At 42.3% G+C, this 17,581-nt stretch overlaps 1 protein-coding gene across 1 annotated transcript; it reads left to right on the plus strand.

Annotated features, from left to right (window-relative positions):
- Positions 1 to 4,021: 4,021 nt before the first annotated feature.
- SIK1 (salt inducible kinase 1) lies at positions 4,022 to 16,541 on the plus strand. Its single transcript, XM_063126567.1, has 14 exons — positions 4,022 to 4,161; positions 5,061 to 5,291; positions 6,197 to 6,313; positions 8,535 to 8,598; positions 9,380 to 9,541; positions 9,836 to 9,960; positions 10,083 to 10,206; positions 10,991 to 11,214; positions 11,717 to 11,866; positions 12,709 to 12,831; positions 13,259 to 13,481; positions 14,153 to 14,428; positions 14,852 to 15,116; positions 15,944 to 16,541. The coding sequence occupies exons 2-14, from the start codon at positions 5,139 to 5,141 to the stop codon at positions 16,347 to 16,349; spliced, it is 2,412 nt and encodes an 803-aa protein (XP_062982637.1). The 5' UTR covers positions 4,022 to 4,161; positions 5,061 to 5,138; the 3' UTR covers positions 16,350 to 16,541.
- Positions 16,542 to 17,581: the final 1,040 nt, after the last annotated feature.

A 17,581-nucleotide genomic window follows, 5' to 3' on the forward strand; every position in this document is an offset into this window, starting at 1 on the left:
ATCAATGGAGAGTGCACACACAATGTTGCCCCTTCCACTGAAGTGAATGGGGATGCTCGTTCATCTAGGACAACCTTCCCCAACTTGGCACTCCCCAGATGTGTTGGACTACAACAATGCTGACTGGTGAATGCTGGAAGTTGTAGTCCAATACATCTGAAGGGCACCAGGTTGGGGAAGGCTGGTGTAAGAGCGTTATGCACATAGGTCTCTGGACCCCAAGGCAATGAGACAAGTGGACTGATGCACTGAGAATCTTCTGCAAAGTTCAACGTTGGAGAGGGGGGCACATGCTGACTTATTTCTACACTGATTTCAGAAGTGGTGCAGCAGATCTACAAGGCATTTATTTCTTTTAAAAAAAGAGCTTTAACTCTCAAAAATGTCTAACTCCCTACCGGCTGAAAACATTGCATTAATATTTAACTGGAATTGGCAAACACAAAAGTGGGGAACTGCTTCATCAGGGGAATCATTAGAGATACAAAACATGGCATGGCAAATACCAGCACAGCGTCGCAATCCCTGGCAGCATTTTAACGAGGAGAAATGTGGGCAAAACCTGGCCAGTCTCAATCAAACCCTAATGTGTGCTACCTCCCCTCATCTAGCATGACCCGCAGACATGTCAGAGCAGATTTTTAAAAATTATTTGTTTATTCACAGCACTTTTACCTCACTCTTCATTAAAAAGAAAGGCTCCCAAACCAGTTTACACAGTTTAATAATAAGACAGGTTTATAATCTAAAAATCCTAACACAAAAGAAAAAGGGTTTGGGAGGGAGGAGGAAACCTAACAGGCGGGAGGATAACTGGGAACGAAATGTTGTCCAAACTCATGGGTGGATGAAGGCTTTTTAAAATGTCTGAGAAGCTACTTCAAAAAGGGAGGGGAAGAGGAGGGAAGTTTGGTGAACAGAGATGGGTGCATAGGAAGAAGAGATCCCAGAGCAGTAAAAACACAGGAATGGGTTCTACAGGGCTCCACGGGGCCATAAGACTCCAATTGGGCTTACTCCTCATTTCTGTAGCGTGCCATAATTAATAGATCCCTTTGCCAGTTATGCTGAACTAGACAATATCATCCATTCCTGGGTGACAAATCCTTTGCTTTAGGAGTACAATAAATTGCTCCCTTCTTCCAGGTGTGCATGAGTCTAGGACAGTGTCTTCCCAGTGTTTCAAGGCAATGAAGCACAGCCTGTCACAATGTAGTTCATCCTTAATAGCTTCTAGGGTATTGTCCACATGCAGCCGCTGTACTTGAACATGCTGTTTTGTTTAGTTTCAAGTGCTTCAGCGAGAACAGCGAGTTTCATTTCCTAGTAACAAGGAATGTTAGCATGGTATTTGACACGAGGTTCTCTGAGCACCATACGGACAGGACAGAAGCCCAAGGTCATTGTGCAAATCTGTGTTTAGGACCCCTAAGAACTCAAACAGACTTCTGATCTGTGAAGATCATGTCTCATTTCTGTCACTTAACACTCTGTCCTTGTAATGTATTGTAACTTTCAGCTCGTTGGAAAAGAGTTGTGTAGGTACAATGTAGTAGGCAGAGTTGAATTATATGCTCATTCTTAAGGATGAACAGCAGGGGTGGGAAACCTGTGGCCCTCCAGATGTTGCTGGACTATAACACTCATTATTCCTATTAACCATGTTGGCTGGGGCTGATGGGAAATGGAGTCCAACAACATCTAGAAGCCCATCCCTGATGTACAGCCTCAAATTATATATGCTTCCTCATGCATCTTAAAATTGATTCCAAAAGGTATCCTGTCAAGTGAATGTAAGCAGAATTCCAGACTACATTTGAGACGTAAGCAATGCTCCTAATTGTCGCTGAGGAAAGACATATCCAGAACGTTTTAAATGGACATTGCAGTCATAATGTCATCTCCTCCAAATATCTGAGTTTTGCATTTTACACCTCCACCTTGTTTTTTTAAAATGCTATTGTAGTTATGCTAATAATTCAAAGAGAGAAAGACCCAGTGGAACTAAAAAGGTACAGCTGGACTGGAGTTGCAGAGAGGGAGGTCAAAAACCATATAATTGAGTGAATTACAGATATATATACAATCCTTTTCCAAACCACAGCTCCTGAAGGAGGCGTCATCTAGCTAAAAACCCTGGCTTCTCCTATGCTGGTGTGAGTCTCCTCACTGGTTTGGAGGTTTACTGCATTCTTTTCAGCTCTCAGCAAATTAAACTAGTAGGTCTTTGGACCCCTGGCATGCCGCCAAACTCCCTAAACTACTCATCTGAGCAAGAGCTTGGCAAATTTAAATGTCACACACTGCAGGAGTTGGAGCAAGGTGACCAACAAACTGAATCTAGGACAAATTGTCAAGGTCATACCAGATATTTTGGTTTAGCACATTTACTATTTGTTCACGTAGCACATAAAATAAACATACTGCCTATGAAACACACTTTTGACTGTTTACTTGTTCATGGGCCACTGTGGCCACACTTGATTTTACCGGAAGCACTTATTTTTTTACTTCGGATATCTTGTCAACTGGCTGTAATCCCCGGCAAATGAAGGGGTTTGTTTTCCATCTCTAATATCTTCTCAGATAAGGCTGCCTTGAGTCAGGGATACAGCACAGCAAGACAATCTTCAAAACAAGGGAAAACCTAAACCAAAAGAAAACCATGTATGGATTCAATTCGTTAACCCCACCACCATCCCTTTCAACAGATTAAATTCCCCTTTATGAAAATGTCAAGGTTATATTTTCTCCACCGGCTCCAAATCAGTGACAACATCATTAAAACAAACAACCAAAACATTGAGGTTAGATCTTTTCGATAGCGGTAAAAGGGGTTAATTGTTTATCATACCCCAGCCTATGTCGCGTAGTTGTGCCTTTGATTCTGGAGCTGGTCTGGGAAGCAATTTTGGATCCAAACCAGTTTTTCGCTGCGGAGTTTAGCATGAAAACCCGGGTGTGGAGAACCGTGTCTACTCTAGGTACAATTCCCAATTTCACAATCAGTGGTTGGTAAAAAAAAAGGAAATAGAGAGAGAGCTCAAATCTGCCCGTGTCCCCAAGACCAGGCTGGATTTACACGTGCAAGTCATTCATCTCAGCCCTGCAGGCTGCAGCGTGGCGAGATCTAATATTTGCCCAGGGTCTGGCGCGTGAAGATGGTATAATCCTATTTTGTTGCACATGGGGGTGACACGCCGCCTGTCTTGCGCTGGGATCCGCCAAGAGGTTAAATCCACACCCACTCGGGGGCTCTAGCGTCTATGGGGTTAATCAAGGTCTCGGATAAGGTCATGCACGCGGAGGTGGTTAAACCCAGTCGGGGTTCCAACGGCTAAAGAGCTCAAATTTTACCAGTGGAGGCTGGTGGCTCCGATTTCGGGGAGGCTGTGAATCCATTCTGGGTTTTAGTCAGAACCAGCCAGAACTGTAAATGTGCTATCCAAGGTGTTCAACCCTATTCCCAACATGGGTTCAGCACCTTGGATAGCTCCTTTAGAGTCCTGGCTGGTTCTGACTGAAACCCAGAATGGATTCACAGCCCCACGGAAATCGGAGCCAACAGCTCCACTGAATTTTACTCTGGGCTTCGGTGCGCAACGGGTTAAAAAACTCCAGCCTGGTTTGCGGTGTGCGGAGGGTGAATCCGAGGCGCTGCGGCCCCGGCAGGGAGCGACCCCTGCGATGATAACAAACGGTCACGTGGTGGACCAAGCGGGGAGGGCTGTTTCTCCTCCTTCCTTCCTTCCTTCCTTCCCTCGCTCGCTGGGCGCGAACGTCACCCCACCTTCCCGATCTCCAGGGCGACAGGTCCATCTGGGCGCGCGTCAGAGCAGCCTGTCTCTTGGCAACGGCTGGATGTCTCTCTCTCCCTTCTCATTCAGCCTCGCGCTTGGTCGCGCGTCGCTCTGGCGTCAAAGTGACGTCAATGGGCCTGTCTCGGTTTTCGGGGTGGGCGGGGGTGGGAGGGCTTTCCGCGTGTTCCTCTGCCTGCTGCACACACACACATAGACACACACACAGAGCGCTCGGGCAGCGGCGAGAGCAGCAGTGGCGGAGCCACGAGGAGCAGCAGCAGCAGCAGCAGCAGCAGATTGAGAGCCTGGCAGGCAGACGGGCGCGGAGGCGGCAGCCGTCAGCCAGCCAGCGTCGCGCAAGGTACAGCTGAGAGAGAGAGACGGAGAGTCGCGTGGTGGGGCGAGACCCTGCAAGGGCTTGGGACCGGACAAGTTTTCTTGGGAGAAATTCCTGTGGCGCCTTTTCTCTCTCTCTCTCTCTCTCTCTCTCTCTCTCTCTCTCTCTCTCTCTCTCTCTCTTTCTTTCTTTCTTTCTTTCCTTCCTTCCTTCTTTCCTTCTTTCTCCCTCCCTCCCTCCTTGGGGACAGGCGCGCACATTCCTGGGTTCCTCCACTCTGCCTTGCCTCCTCTTTTCTGTCTCCAAGGATGGTGTTTCATTGAGGGAATCCCCTTTTGCAACTCCTGGGTGTACTAGCGAGATATGAACGCTTTCCTTCTTTCTTTTCTCCTTTCTTCTCCCAAGAAAGCTGGCTGGCTATTCGTATCAGGTTTCCCTGTGTCAATTAGACTCGCATCTCCAAAAGGCGATCGTACGGGGTTGGTCTGAACACCCCTCCAAATCCCGTCCCATTTTGGTTTCTGGCGGCATTTCTGTACTGTAGAGATTGTGCTATATATATATATATATATATATATATATATATATATATATGTACAGAGATCTGATATACAGCGGATTTTTGGAGGAGTTTTTCATTCTTAATGCTAACCAGAACTTACCTGGCCGCTTTCTGCTACTTACCACTAATAATTTACGGGTAGCGTTTCCAAATTACGAAGTGCCTTTATTTTGTCATTAATTTGGGCCCCTGATCACAGAACAAGGGTTTCATGTTTAGAGCAATGGGTTGTATTTTATCTGTTTCAGTTGAAAGCCCCAAGGGGCCAGTTTTGGAAGTTTGAAGTGATTACGGAAAGCTTCCGATGGGGGCAGAAATTAGAAAGAAAAATCTCAGTGTAGCTTTACTTTTCTTTTTGCAGGTGCAAATCATAATCTTCGAAGAGGAATGCTTATGTAAACACTTTTAAATAGTGTTTGTCACCCACCAAAATCAAACCATGGTGATCATGTCAGATTATACAACTGTCCCCACCTCAAACCAAAGCCAGCAAAGGCCTCTTCGAGTTGGATTCTATGATATTGAGAGGACGTTGGGAAAAGGCAATTTTGCTGTAGTAAAACTGGCCAGACACAGAGTAACCAAAACGCAGGTGGGTGTGACTGCCTTGATCTGTATAGGAAATCAAGTGTAAAGACTTGGGGATTTTTGTTTTGTAGGGTTGTCAGTTTCCACACATGTAGAATAGACTCCCTGGAGTAGACTGTGTAATAGACCAAAATTTAATTAAAGTAGCAGCAGCAGTTTAATGTGCACTTTGAATTGGTTTCAAAATGAATTTGAAACTATTGAGGATTCTTTTGCTAGTGCTGATTTTAGTATTTTTACTGACTTAATTAAAACAAACTGTAGTCATTGTACTATCTTCATAACTGGTAGTCAGTTTTTTCAAAACAACGGTGTAGTTCAACCAGCTAACATCAGCTTTTTAGAACTTAAAGGTGGTTAGGATCAAATGGCTGCAACTTTCATTATTATTTTAAATATATAGTGTTTGAATTTTTAATTGTCGCATTTTGTGTATTGCTAAATTAGTCTGTAACGTGTGTGTGTGTGTCTTTAGAACAAGCAAAAGATGATAAAACAGAATGGCAGGGTGGTTGTCAGTTGAATTGAATTCAGTGACTGGCACTAATTCCTAAGCATGGCATCCTAAGCAGAGTTTACTATGGAATGAGACCACTCCAACTCAGTGAGATTTCTGATGCTTAAATATACTTATAGCTATGCTGCTCACACATTTACTTGTAAGCAAGTCCCATTGATTACAGTGACATTAAAGTTCAATAAATTCCATTTGTATTCCATGTTGTTTTTGCATTTATTGTGTTCTGTCTTGCTTGTAGCCCTCTAACAGAAATTTGCCCAAGTTTATGTAGTCTCTTTTAACTTCCCCTAAATGTGCTTAGTTTTTCACAACATTTACTTTCATTAGCACTAGTTTATTGTGCAATGGTATTTTACAAGTGTTCTGGGTTTGTTTTCTTGAAACTGCAGGTTGCAATAAAAATTATAGACAAAACACGGCTAGATCCAAGCAATCTGGAGAAAATCTATAGAGAAGTTCAGATAATGAAGCTTTTGAATCACCCCCACATTATCAAGTTGTATCAGGTAAGAGATCAGTTCTGACCACTACCTGCCTGTTAAGACTTATCCTCATGGCTTTGGTGGCTAATGGTCTTAAAATGCACATGATTCCATCTGGAGAGGAATGAGCGCTGTAGTTCTTTAAAATGCAGAATCCATACTTAATGTTGTTATTTTGGATCAAAATCCATTCAAAGATAGTTATAAATAGTTAGAGTGTAAATTATCAATTGTGTTATGTTCATTAATCAGACATGTATGACTTTAGTTCTTTGTGCATTTACACAATATTTTATAACTATGAAAATACTTTTATAGTGCAAAGTTTTGAAGGGGAACCTTCGGAACTAGAATCAAACGTCCATTTATAATGTTAAAAATTTGAATTACCATTTGAAACTGGGCTTAGTCTGAGTAAATGGGGTTAGGATCAGTCCGTCATTTAAAGATTTCCTTAAAATCTTGGTTTTAGAAACTTCAAAGGCTACAATGAACACAATATAATTTATTCTAGTTGTCTCAATTTCAATGCAAGTATTCCCTGAATAAGAGGGCAAACTGGTGTACTATGCAGAAAATGAGATTGCAGTCATGAGCAGGATAGATTCTATACATACAAAATATCTAATCTAATTAGTGTTTAGTGGAAGTTCCTCTTAATCATCTTAGTACCATGTGGATTTAAGAGGAAGGAGGTGTCTTCCAATTTGCCTCAGAAAGGATAAACCTGTGACTTAAGAAAACAGCAGATCTAAAGGTCAATATAAAGTATCAATTGCCATCATAACAGACTTAGAAAATGGGTCTTGCTTTGGGCAGGTGGAATTTAATAAACATGAAAAGTAGAGCCAGTGAAACACATGTTTAAATGGCTACTATTAAGAAAACAACAACCGCATATACTTAAATGCTACATTTACTGTTGCAACACATCTTTATTTCTATTTGTCATCACTGAAAATGGCAGTATAGGATGCTTAGAGAATCTTCTAGTTCCATTTCCGTAGACTAGTTCAGTTCAACATAGTATTTCAAGGCTTTTAAAATGGCTTAACCTCTCATTGTTGAATTGGGCTTCTTGATTGAACAAGCTCTGTGTTTTTTTGGAAGTTTTTTGGGAATCTTCCTATTTACACATATCCTTGTTGATGTTGTGCTTCATGCTTCCCTTTGATGAAGGCTGAACAGTAGAATTAGGTGAAATGGCAGTTTGCGGGAGGAGGGGATGATGTTGACTTTGTTACAACAGCAGGGTCTAATTTAAATCCAACTGGCATCTTTCCCAGAACATTTAAAATGCCTTATTCCTTCCTGTCACTTCATATATATATTTTGAAATGTATGCTTTTCACTTTATGTTTACATATGGGATGAGAGCTTCTTTCCGTGCCTTTGATATCCAAATGTCCTTAGACATTTCTAAGGACATTTAAAAGTTAGAATGTTAGAAGTTATCGTTTCTGAAAGAACACTGATGTTGCTCTGGTCCTTAATCTTTTTTTGTAAGCTAGCCCCTACAGGGCCAAAAACTACGGTTCTTCTTTGAGAGAGCTGTCTTTAGTGGATGTCCTTATATTTATGATTTCTTGCTGGAAAAAAAGCAAGATAGGGACTGTCAGTGAAAAAATGTGTTTTTTTTAAAGCAACTTCATTCTTAAGTCATTTTAAAATACAAATGGGCATTTGCCTTTGGGAAGTAAGTTGATAATGGAATGGGCATTCACGCTTTGGTGTTAATGGATATTGAGAAATACCTTTGCACAAACAGGAAGCTCTTGTGGATAGACAGGCATGTCTAGTCTCTTACTCAGTGAATCAATCCATACAATGCCAAGTGTGAATAGGGTGTTTGGATAGCGCTTATTTGCTTCTTTCAGTATGTTCAAAATTCATTGGTTGTCTGACAGTGAGATCATGAGTCCTATTAATCTGTTCCTAAATAACGTGTCCTAAAATGTTATGCTTCTATAGTTAATAAAAATGAACAGAAGAAATTAATATAATTTAAAGAGTGTCTCTTTATAGAAACATTAGTAGGTTCAGGCAGGGAAACACTGTCACAGTCTCTGCTGATAGCTTTTCTCTGTGGATTCAACAGTGGTGAAGAAATAAATGCTATTTTTATGCTGCATATAAATTCATTTTATGCTCAAAACATTCCACTGGTCTGTATCTTTAATATGTTCTTATTTTTCTCTTCCTCCCTCTCTTTCTCATTTCTCCCCTCTTCTGCACCCCTCATCAGGTTATGGAAACGAAAGACATGCTTTACATTGTAACTGAATTTGCAAAAAATGGAGAAATGTTTGGTAAGTTCTCACCATAGTAGCTTAGCAGTAGACACTTAAATACTTACTTGTATGATGGGTGATGAATATGTATCTAAACATTTGGAGAATCAGCACTTTAGATAAATGGGAGCTCTGTTTATGAAGGGTTCTGTAGACATGGAATTATATAGGCTATACTCAACTTTAGGTAACTGTTCTGGACAGACACAGTATATGTTATAGTTATAGAATGTAAGTTACAACCTATATACCATAACAGTTTCCCTTCACTGACAGAAGGCTCTTTGATCTAGCAGAGGCTCCCATCAGTGGAAAGTGGTGTGATGGTAACTTTTGCACATTCCGCCTTCCTTCTGCAACCTCCCAGGCCACCTCTTATGCTGTTCCAAAGTCTCTTCCAACCCACTGGAGCAGAGTGTGGGTGGGTGGGTGGGCAGGCAGTGCAGGAGGCGCAAAAGGATAGGGGAATCAGACCGTTGCCTCCCTTCCCCACTCTTTCCACTCATGGAAGACTTTGTTGGATCCAAGAGCCTTCAGCCAACAGAGGTGACGTAATTGGATATAACCCTGTGTTTGGAATAGGCTGAAAGGTCAGATATAAATTAATTCATTCATTAGCTGGTTCAGATAATGAGTTCATTTGAAGAAGTTGTTGATTATGAGGGTACAAAAGCTGAGGATTTAGATTCTAAACATTCAAGATTAAGGTAAATAATCACAAAACTGAAGTGATCAAGGATAGTGAGGAATTTGTCCTAGATATTTATTTATTTGTTTCTTTTGCCATTGTGTTTGGCAGACCATTTGACTTCCCATGGGCACCTGAGTGAGAGTGAAGCTCGGAAGAAGTTTTGGCAGATCCTTTCAGCTGTAGAATATTGCCACAGTCATCACATAGTGCACAGAGACCTCAAAACAGAAAACCTACTGTTAGATGCTAACATGAACATCAAACTTGCAGGTGAGACTTCTTGTATGGATACTGTTATGACAAATTATAGCAGTGCTTTCCTGAAATCCTTTCCCTAGAAGCTTACTATTTGATCCCCTAATAGCCAGAGTATTTTAAAATCTACATTTATATGCAGCTGAATAAATGCAGTGGTTTATGATATTTTCCAGAACAGATTTTTTTTTTAGCAAAGAAGCATAAAGTGATGTGCCTCCTTCAGTGCCCCCACTTATTTTAATTCTCAATTTATTTTTTTGAAAAACAACAACAAATAACTGAACTGTGTTTCATCTTCCTTTATAGACTTTGGGTTTGGAAACTTCTACAAATCTGGTGAGCCCCTCTCCACATGGTGTGGTAGCCCACCTTATGCAGCTCCAGAAGTTTTTGAAGGAAAAGAATATGAAGGTCCTCACCTTGACATATGGGTAAGTGTTAGGTTCCATATTATCTTTCTAGTTATGTAGCAGGCATTCCACTGTGATGGTACTTAGCAGATTTCAGGAGCTGCATTTCAATCGTTGACGTATTGTGTTTTTTCCATTGCCAGAGCCTTGGTGTGGTGCTGTATGTCCTTGTCTGCGGCTCTCTGCCATTTGATGGACCCAATTTACCATCTCTAAGACAAAGGGTGCTTGAAGGACGATTCCGCATTCCCTATTTCATGTCCCAAGGTGTGTTTACTGATCATATGTTGGGAATCAATAGCTCTTTCCTCTTTAGTTGTCTAGTTTCCCCCTTTTAGTTGGGTTTTGCAGTATTGGGTAGTATCCAATTTCGCATGTGGCTAGCTCCAGTCTGCAAGTGGCTCCTACTGCTTGCAAGAAACAATATGTTTGTGGGGTGAGCTGTGAAATGAGCTTGCCAGAGTCCTTCCCCTTCCAGAAACGCAATGGCCACGCGCAGAAGACCCCATAGGATACTGCCTGTGTTTTCCAGACAAATGACAGATGATAATTTCTAACAACGTAATAACATCTTGAGTGTGCAGAAGAAACTCTTTAGCTCTGTGTTGATACTGAATGCATCATGCTTTCAGATTTTCTTTCCTGCATACAAAGGCATAACAGTGTAAAAGAGAATGTGACACACTGGCTGTAAAAATGATTGGAATTTTTTTAAAAGAAGGGGCCTTCTCAAAGGTCCACTGTATTTTTTTAAAGCTAGGATTTTCTGTCAAGGACTGAAATTTTATCAGTTGACTATAGTATCCCAACCAGCTGATTTTTGCTCATCCTATGAAAGAAAGGAAGCAGGTCATTTTGTCAATGCTTTGATTACAGACCCAAAACTAGATTAAACTGTTTTGTGCAGTGCGATACAAATGGATAATAGCTGTGAATGTGGATCTGCCTTGTCTTATCAAAGAGTTGTTTAATGCCTGCTTTTCTTTATGAATAGGGAAATAGTGACTTCTAGTTGCGCTTTCAAACTTTTGGTTTTGTGTCTCTCCACCAGATTGTGAAACTCTTATTCGACGGATGCTTGTTGTGGACCCTACAAAACGAATAACAATTGCCCAAATTAGGCAGCACAAGTGGATGCAAGCAGACCCCTCTCTTCAGCAGCAGCAGTCTTTGTCATTCTCCATGCAGAATTACAACTCCAATCTGGGTGACTACAATGAGCAGGTCCTTGGGATCATGCATACTCTGGGCATCGACAGGCAGAGAACGGTGGAGGTGAGCCCTTGACTGCTTGTGGAGGGTCTGAGAAGCCTTTGTCCCTTAGACAAGCTTAGGAAAGGACAACATCTTTGCCAAAAAGTGCACCAGGTGGGGTTGATGATAAAAGCTTGTCTGTTGTTCCGTAGAATTGTGTATAATTTAGGAACTCTAGGCTGATGTTTCTCAAAGGCCAATGCTGGCATGAATTTGTGACTTGTGAGATTAGGGGACACCTACGGTAGTTCTAAAAGTCCCATATTTTCTCACATGACCCAATTTTTGACCTTTGTCTTTATGATAATGGGCTTCCCTTGCTTCTTACAGTATAGACATTCTAGCCCATTCATCTTATTTGTCAGAGGCTAAATGCATTATTTGGAAAGAGCCCCTGCTGATTTCAGGGGCTTTTCCTTTTAAATAAATGTTTCTAGGATTACAACTTTTAATCAAGAGGTAGCAGTTCCTTTTTGAACCTACCTGTATACTAGAGTTGCTTTTCTCTCCCTCTCTCCTCTAGTCTCTGCAAAACAGCAGCTACAACCATTTTGCTGCAATTTATTACCTTCTCCTGGAGCGCCTCAAGGAGTACCGAAGCAATCAGTTGTCAAATCGCCCAGTAAGCAGCCGTCAGCAAAGGCCAAGGAGTTCAGACTTCAGCAATATTGAGGTAAGATCATGTGTGAGCATTCATCAGGTCACACCAATTTGTATTCTTTTTCTTATTCTTAATGCAGTGCTTTGTCTGCTCATACTGTAGTAGCTTATGTTTTGTGTGACCAAAGGAGGCATCTCCCTAATGTTTCTTTTAGTCCTGTGTCCTGAAGGCATTTTTTTTAGCAGGGGGTGGGGGTGGGAGTGGGGGTGGGTGGGAAGGGTCCTCTTGTGCTGGACTTCAATATTGGTTGATGGCGTGTTTGATCCAAAGTTCTGCAACCTCTTAAAGAGGGTGTAGAATCATTTAAACAAGTATGAAACTTTGCTGTAAGAAATCTGTCTGTTCAGTATCAGCAGATTAAGTTGGCAGACCTGAATTGCATTCTGGCGGTTTTGAACTGCATATCCTAATGGCTATGTTACTTTCCTCAAATGTAAAACTGAACTCAGTGACCTGGTTCACACAGCATGACAAGCTAGGGTATGGGTTGTCATTGAACTGTGGGTTGTTGTGTTGTCTGAACCCAGATACACTAAAACCATGGCTTATTAAACATTAACAACCCACAGTTCACAGCCTAACAACAAACCATGAGTTGTCTTTGTGGGTTGCTTACAATTTACAAACTATGGTGGGTTCAGCTGGGTTCACACAGCACAACAACCCACAATTCAAGACATCCCCTACTCAACCCATACTCTGCCTTGTCACATTGTTTGAACCATGCCACTATGTATGTGCATTTAAGTGCTTAATTAGCCTTTGCATACTGTGCAGCGTTTTAACTAGCATATCTGTTCCAGTTGTAACAGCAGTTGGTAATGACTTTTCTTTGAATCCCTTTTTACTTTCAGTTGCCTCAAGATAGTCTTGTCAGTGAGACCTTGAGATCATCCCTGCTCTATCACCAACCACAGAATCTGATTCAGTCGCCCTTGCAGGCAGAAATGGATTGTGACATAAACAACCCATTACAGGTTGGTGCTTCTAGCATTCTGATTTTGTATTTCACTGGAGGAAGCAGCAGGGGGTTGGGTGGGGCATTAATTTAGGGCCAAAAAAGACACAGAGTACATTTAAATATCCATATGTTTTACACTCCGATGTAAATTCATACATAATTGCCTGAGGCCATAGCTAGACCTAAGGTTTATCCCAGGATTGTCCTGGGGTCAAACCTGTTCATCTAAGTGCCACACAGGGCATCCAGCGCTCAGGCAGGGACGAACCCGGGATGATCCTGGGATCAACCTTAGGTCTAGCTATGACCTGAGTCTCCTTGGGAAGGTATCTTAGAGGTACACTGCCCAAGCAGCTCTGATAATAAGGGGTTGTTCTGGGACGGGTGCGGGAAGGAAACAAACAAAGGCACTCTATCACTTCCTGTATCTTTTGACCTTTCAGCCTATGTTCTTTCCCGTGGATCCGAACTTCAACAGCCTTTTTAGGAATCGCTCAATTTCTCCAAACAGCCTCCTGGAAACCACCATCAGTGAGGAAGTGAGGCAAGACAAGGAACTGGAGGAAGAAATTAAAGCCTTCAGCCCAATTCGCCTCCCGCTCAACACAAGCCGAAGGCACACGCTGGCTGAAGTTACAACTCATTTGTATCCGTGCTCTCCGCCATGTAAGTACTGCCAGGACAGGCTGTAGGATACAGCTTGAGGGTAGAAGAGCATTTCCTCGCTGTGCTTTAAGGGACCGGCTGATAACTGCTGCAGTGTTCGGATCAGATGCCCCTCTCTCCTCTCACCTATTTTGTGCATTTACTCAACAGTGAACTCCTTAAACACTGGGCTTTGAAGCCAAACAGCTAGTTACTTTTTCAATGCATAACACACATGGAATTGTTGTTGGAGAGCCAAACAACATTCCCCCCCACCCCAGCTATATCTTCTGTTGAGGGAAGGTTGCATTTTATAAGCATTTAAGGGCATAATCCTATGCATATTTAAACAGAAAAAAGTCCTACAGCTCCCAGCGTTCCCCAGAAAGCCAAACATAGGATGTATGTTTAGGGCAAGGATCCCTCATTGCATTTATTACTTGCTTTACCGATAATATTATCCCATAATAAGCGCTACTCTTACAGCTTTTAAATTATGTTGTAATTGGAGGTTGCGTTGAACCTTGTGAGTTTCAGATTCTAGGATATTGACTAGTATTGTCTGAGGCTTTTGTTACTGGCAGATTTTCTATAGATGGAGAAGTTTGTCTTATGCCCAGTTTTTAAAAACGATTTGCTTCCTGTATTCATTTCGCAAATGTTCTCTTCTTCCCCATCTGCTCCTTTTGTAGGTATAGTAATTTCCTCATCCACAAGCCCTACAGAAGGAACCAGTTCTGACAGCTGCCTCACTTCATCAGCGAATGATGGTTGTGTGGCTCTGAGCAACTGTTTGGAAGAGCAGATGATGCTTGGTCACCCAGCCACAGCCAGAGTTACGTCATCATTCCTGACTTCCCATTCAGACACACCCGTATTGCAGGCTCAGGGCTGCATGGGTGGCGCTTCTCTGTTGCCTGTCAGCTTCCAAGAAGGAAGGAGAGCATCTGATACCTCATTAACACAAGGTAAAGCATTCCTTGCTAAGTAAGCAGTGCCATTCCATGTCCACATAGACACAGGTCTATCAAGTATTAATTTTGTAATTCTATGATTGGCATTCCAAACACTTGCCTTCATCAGAAGCCTAGGACACACATTAGATATGCCTATGACAGAATAACCTGGAACTGCAGCTATGCAGTTCGTAAGAGTGTAAATTGGGCAAAGGTATAAGCTGGTGTGTTATCCCCTCTTCCCTAGTTAACAGATCTTACGTGTGTGAGCGTCCGTGCGCATGTGAAGTGGCAGGACGTTCTGTGGTTCTTAGGCAGAATTGCTGATCGACTAAGGTGTGGAGGTGGAGCTATAGCAGCTATTTTCAGGTGCAAGTAATGTGTGTCTGAGGAAAAGGCTAACGGTTAATGTAACTGTTCTTCTTTGCTCTACAGGCTTGAAGGCATTTAGGCAGCAACTACGGAAGAATGCTAGAGCCAAGGGTTTTCTGGGACTGAACAAAATCAAAGGACTCGCCCGCCAGGTGTGCCAGTCCTCATCTGCTCGGATAGCACGGAATGGCATGGGCCCTTTCCCACATTCTCAGCCGAACGCCTGCATATACAGCGGTGGGGGAAATACCGGCAGTGGTGGCAGCAGTGGCAGCAGCAGCGGTAGAGAGAGCAGGAACATGCTCGAAGAGGTGCTCCAACAGCAGAGGTAAGAGCACCGCACCTGACAGAAGACACACACCCAATATAGTGCTAGCTGTGGTAACATGTGTAGTATGCAGTTTGTTTTCCACATTGCAAAGTTTAGGGACAGGATTTCCAGTCTGTTGCTTTGAGGAATTGGTGACATATGCATCAGTTGGTGAAACAGAGGGCGTCCTAGTGGTTTAAGCATAATATAGTCAAGTCATTGTGTGAGAAATGCCTCTGTTTTTATTGCCAGCTTGGTAAAAAAATCCAACTAAGACTTAATCTCAGTATTTGCAGGCAAGGAAGGATTGTTTTTACATTGCTTCTTCATTCCATTGAGATAAGAACCCTGTGCAGATGTCCAAGCTGTATGCTTGAGAGGATATTCTGATCACACCAGCCAGCCCGCTCTTTGCAAATCCAATCAAACATTTTCATAAGGCTCTACATGTGTAGAGCCTAATGTGCATAGGCTCAGTCCACCTGGATCTGTACATGTAGATTTTGTGATGTACAGATTGCACGGATAGGACGTATGCATATTTGAGTCTATGCACATTGTCCTCGGTGTAAGCTTTAAGTTGAAGTTAAGAACTCCAGTTGCAGGGAAGCAAGCACACTATAGAGGATGGGTGTGGGCTGGCATGAACTCCAGTCACCCCACATACAGGCAGTTTGTATGTCTGTGCAGGGTTAGGGTCATCTTAATTTCAGAAGAGTCGCAGCCCACAAGGGAGACACAATACCATTGGGGGTGGGGGTGGGGATGTGCTATGTGAGAACAACCATTAGGGAGCTTATTAAAAATGGACAACTTTTCCACTCACTCTCTTTTCTTTTATTTAGAATGCTCCAGTTACAGCATCACCAGCCAGCTTGTCACCAGCCTTCTCAGGTGTCTCAGTCGCACACCATCCCCTTGTCTGACAATACAGGCGGCAAAGCATCCAATTCCCTCCTCCTTTCTGAACTTCAGAGTGAGAACTCATTAGAACTGGCCTTTCGTAACACCCAGTTTCTTCAGCCCCACCTTTTTGGCATTGGGGTCTCTCCGGTAACTTCAGCTGCTCACCTTCTCGACGCCCACCTGCGCATCAGCAGCCATGTGTCTCCGATAGCCTCCATGTTTTCTAATCCGAATGGCTTTGCTGTGCAATCTCCAAGCTACGATGCCGTCACTTTGCAGCACGGGGACTGTGAAATGGAGGACCTCACTTCCACCCAGATGGGGAAATTCGTCCTAGTCAAATGAGGTCTTTTCTCCCACTTTTCCCTTGATTCAGACATCTCTTTTGGGAGAGAGAACACTGTTGTCACTACGATCTGCAGATGGGTGATCATACTTTACTTTATTTTGCAACGGTGACTAACTCTCAGAAGCAATAACATGTATGAAATATGTGAAGAGGCCATTTGGTGTAGTAAAGCTTCTAACTTTATTGAACTGAAGAAAAAAAAAAGCAATACTTAGTCTTTTGGCTTCAACTTTTCTTGCACTGAACAAACATAACCAGAAACAGAAAGGAAAAAAAACCTTTGTTTTTGGAAGAAAATAATGACAGGGAATTGGGGTAAGAGTCAAGGAGAACACTTTTCCGGTACTGTATTAAAAGTCAGGCCAATACAGCTCTGCTGTTTATGCAAGACTTTTGACAGCTGTCAACGGTTTGTAGCGGAGCAGGGAAAGGCTTTTTCAAAGAAGGGACCAGAGTCACCCTATTCATAAATTACAATATTTGTTTATGGATGTGTGAAGATGAGACTTACCTCTTTCTTTAAAAACAAAAACATGCACATATTTTGTGTTACATTGTGCATTGATAGAAGAATAATGACAAAAACATCGCCATTCATTTTTGATGTTCATGCTAAAGGAACCAATACGTCTCTTTATTTTTTTCTTCTCCCTTACTCAAGCATTTATACCTTAAGAGAAAACTGTGAACTTTTTGCTTAGCATCTCAGTTGTAGCAGCTAAAAGTAGAAGCATTAGAAGCAATTAATTTACCCTCTGGGGATTTTGTTCCTGGTCACAAATTGCTTCCTCTCCCCGCCAACCCCCCTGCCCATACTATTAGTAAAGAAACAATAGGAATATTTTATGTATCAGCATGGAGTTGCTCATATAATGCTGCAGAGGTGATGGGAGCAGAATTGCAAGAGGTGGTGTGGGGGAAGTTTTTTAAAAAATATTTCTGCTTTTACCTCCTTCCTCCACCCCACCCCCCTCTGCAAACCCCTAGCATTACTTTGAGGTTGCCTGTGGGGAAATTCTCAGTGCTGTACATGGTTAATTGCTGCTGCTAATGAGATTTGTTTTAAAATACATTTTGCTGTAAGGGTCCAAATTGAACCGACTCATTGGGAAATGTGCAATATTCAAAAGTAATGACAATTACACTGACAGTTGAAAGGAATAGGGATAGCACAAAGTGATACACTTCAGAAAAGTTCTTTTATTATTGTTGAACAAACTTGTCAAAG

This window comes from Elgaria multicarinata, chromosome 5 (genome assembly GCF_023053635.1).
Source record: "Elgaria multicarinata webbii isolate HBS135686 ecotype San Diego chromosome 5, rElgMul1.1.pri, whole genome shotgun sequence".
NCBI lineage: Eukaryota > Metazoa > Chordata > Lepidosauria > Squamata > Anguidae > Elgaria > Elgaria multicarinata.

What these genes read in the sequence shown, in the direction of transcription:
- SIK1 (XM_063126567.1), top strand. Translation starts at nt 5,139, where the DNA reads ATGGTGATCATGTCAGATTATACAACTGTCCCCACCTCAAACCAAAGC. An exon ending in ACAGAGTAACCAAAACGCAG is followed by an intron (nt 5,292 to 6,196) that starts GTGGGTGTGACT and finishes TTGAAACTGCAG; the next exon opens with GTTGCAATAAAAATTATAGA. An exon ending in ACATAAACAACCCATTACAG is followed by an intron (nt 12,832 to 13,258) that starts GTTGGTGCTTCT and finishes TTGACCTTTCAG; the next exon opens with CCTATGTTCTTTCCCGTGGA.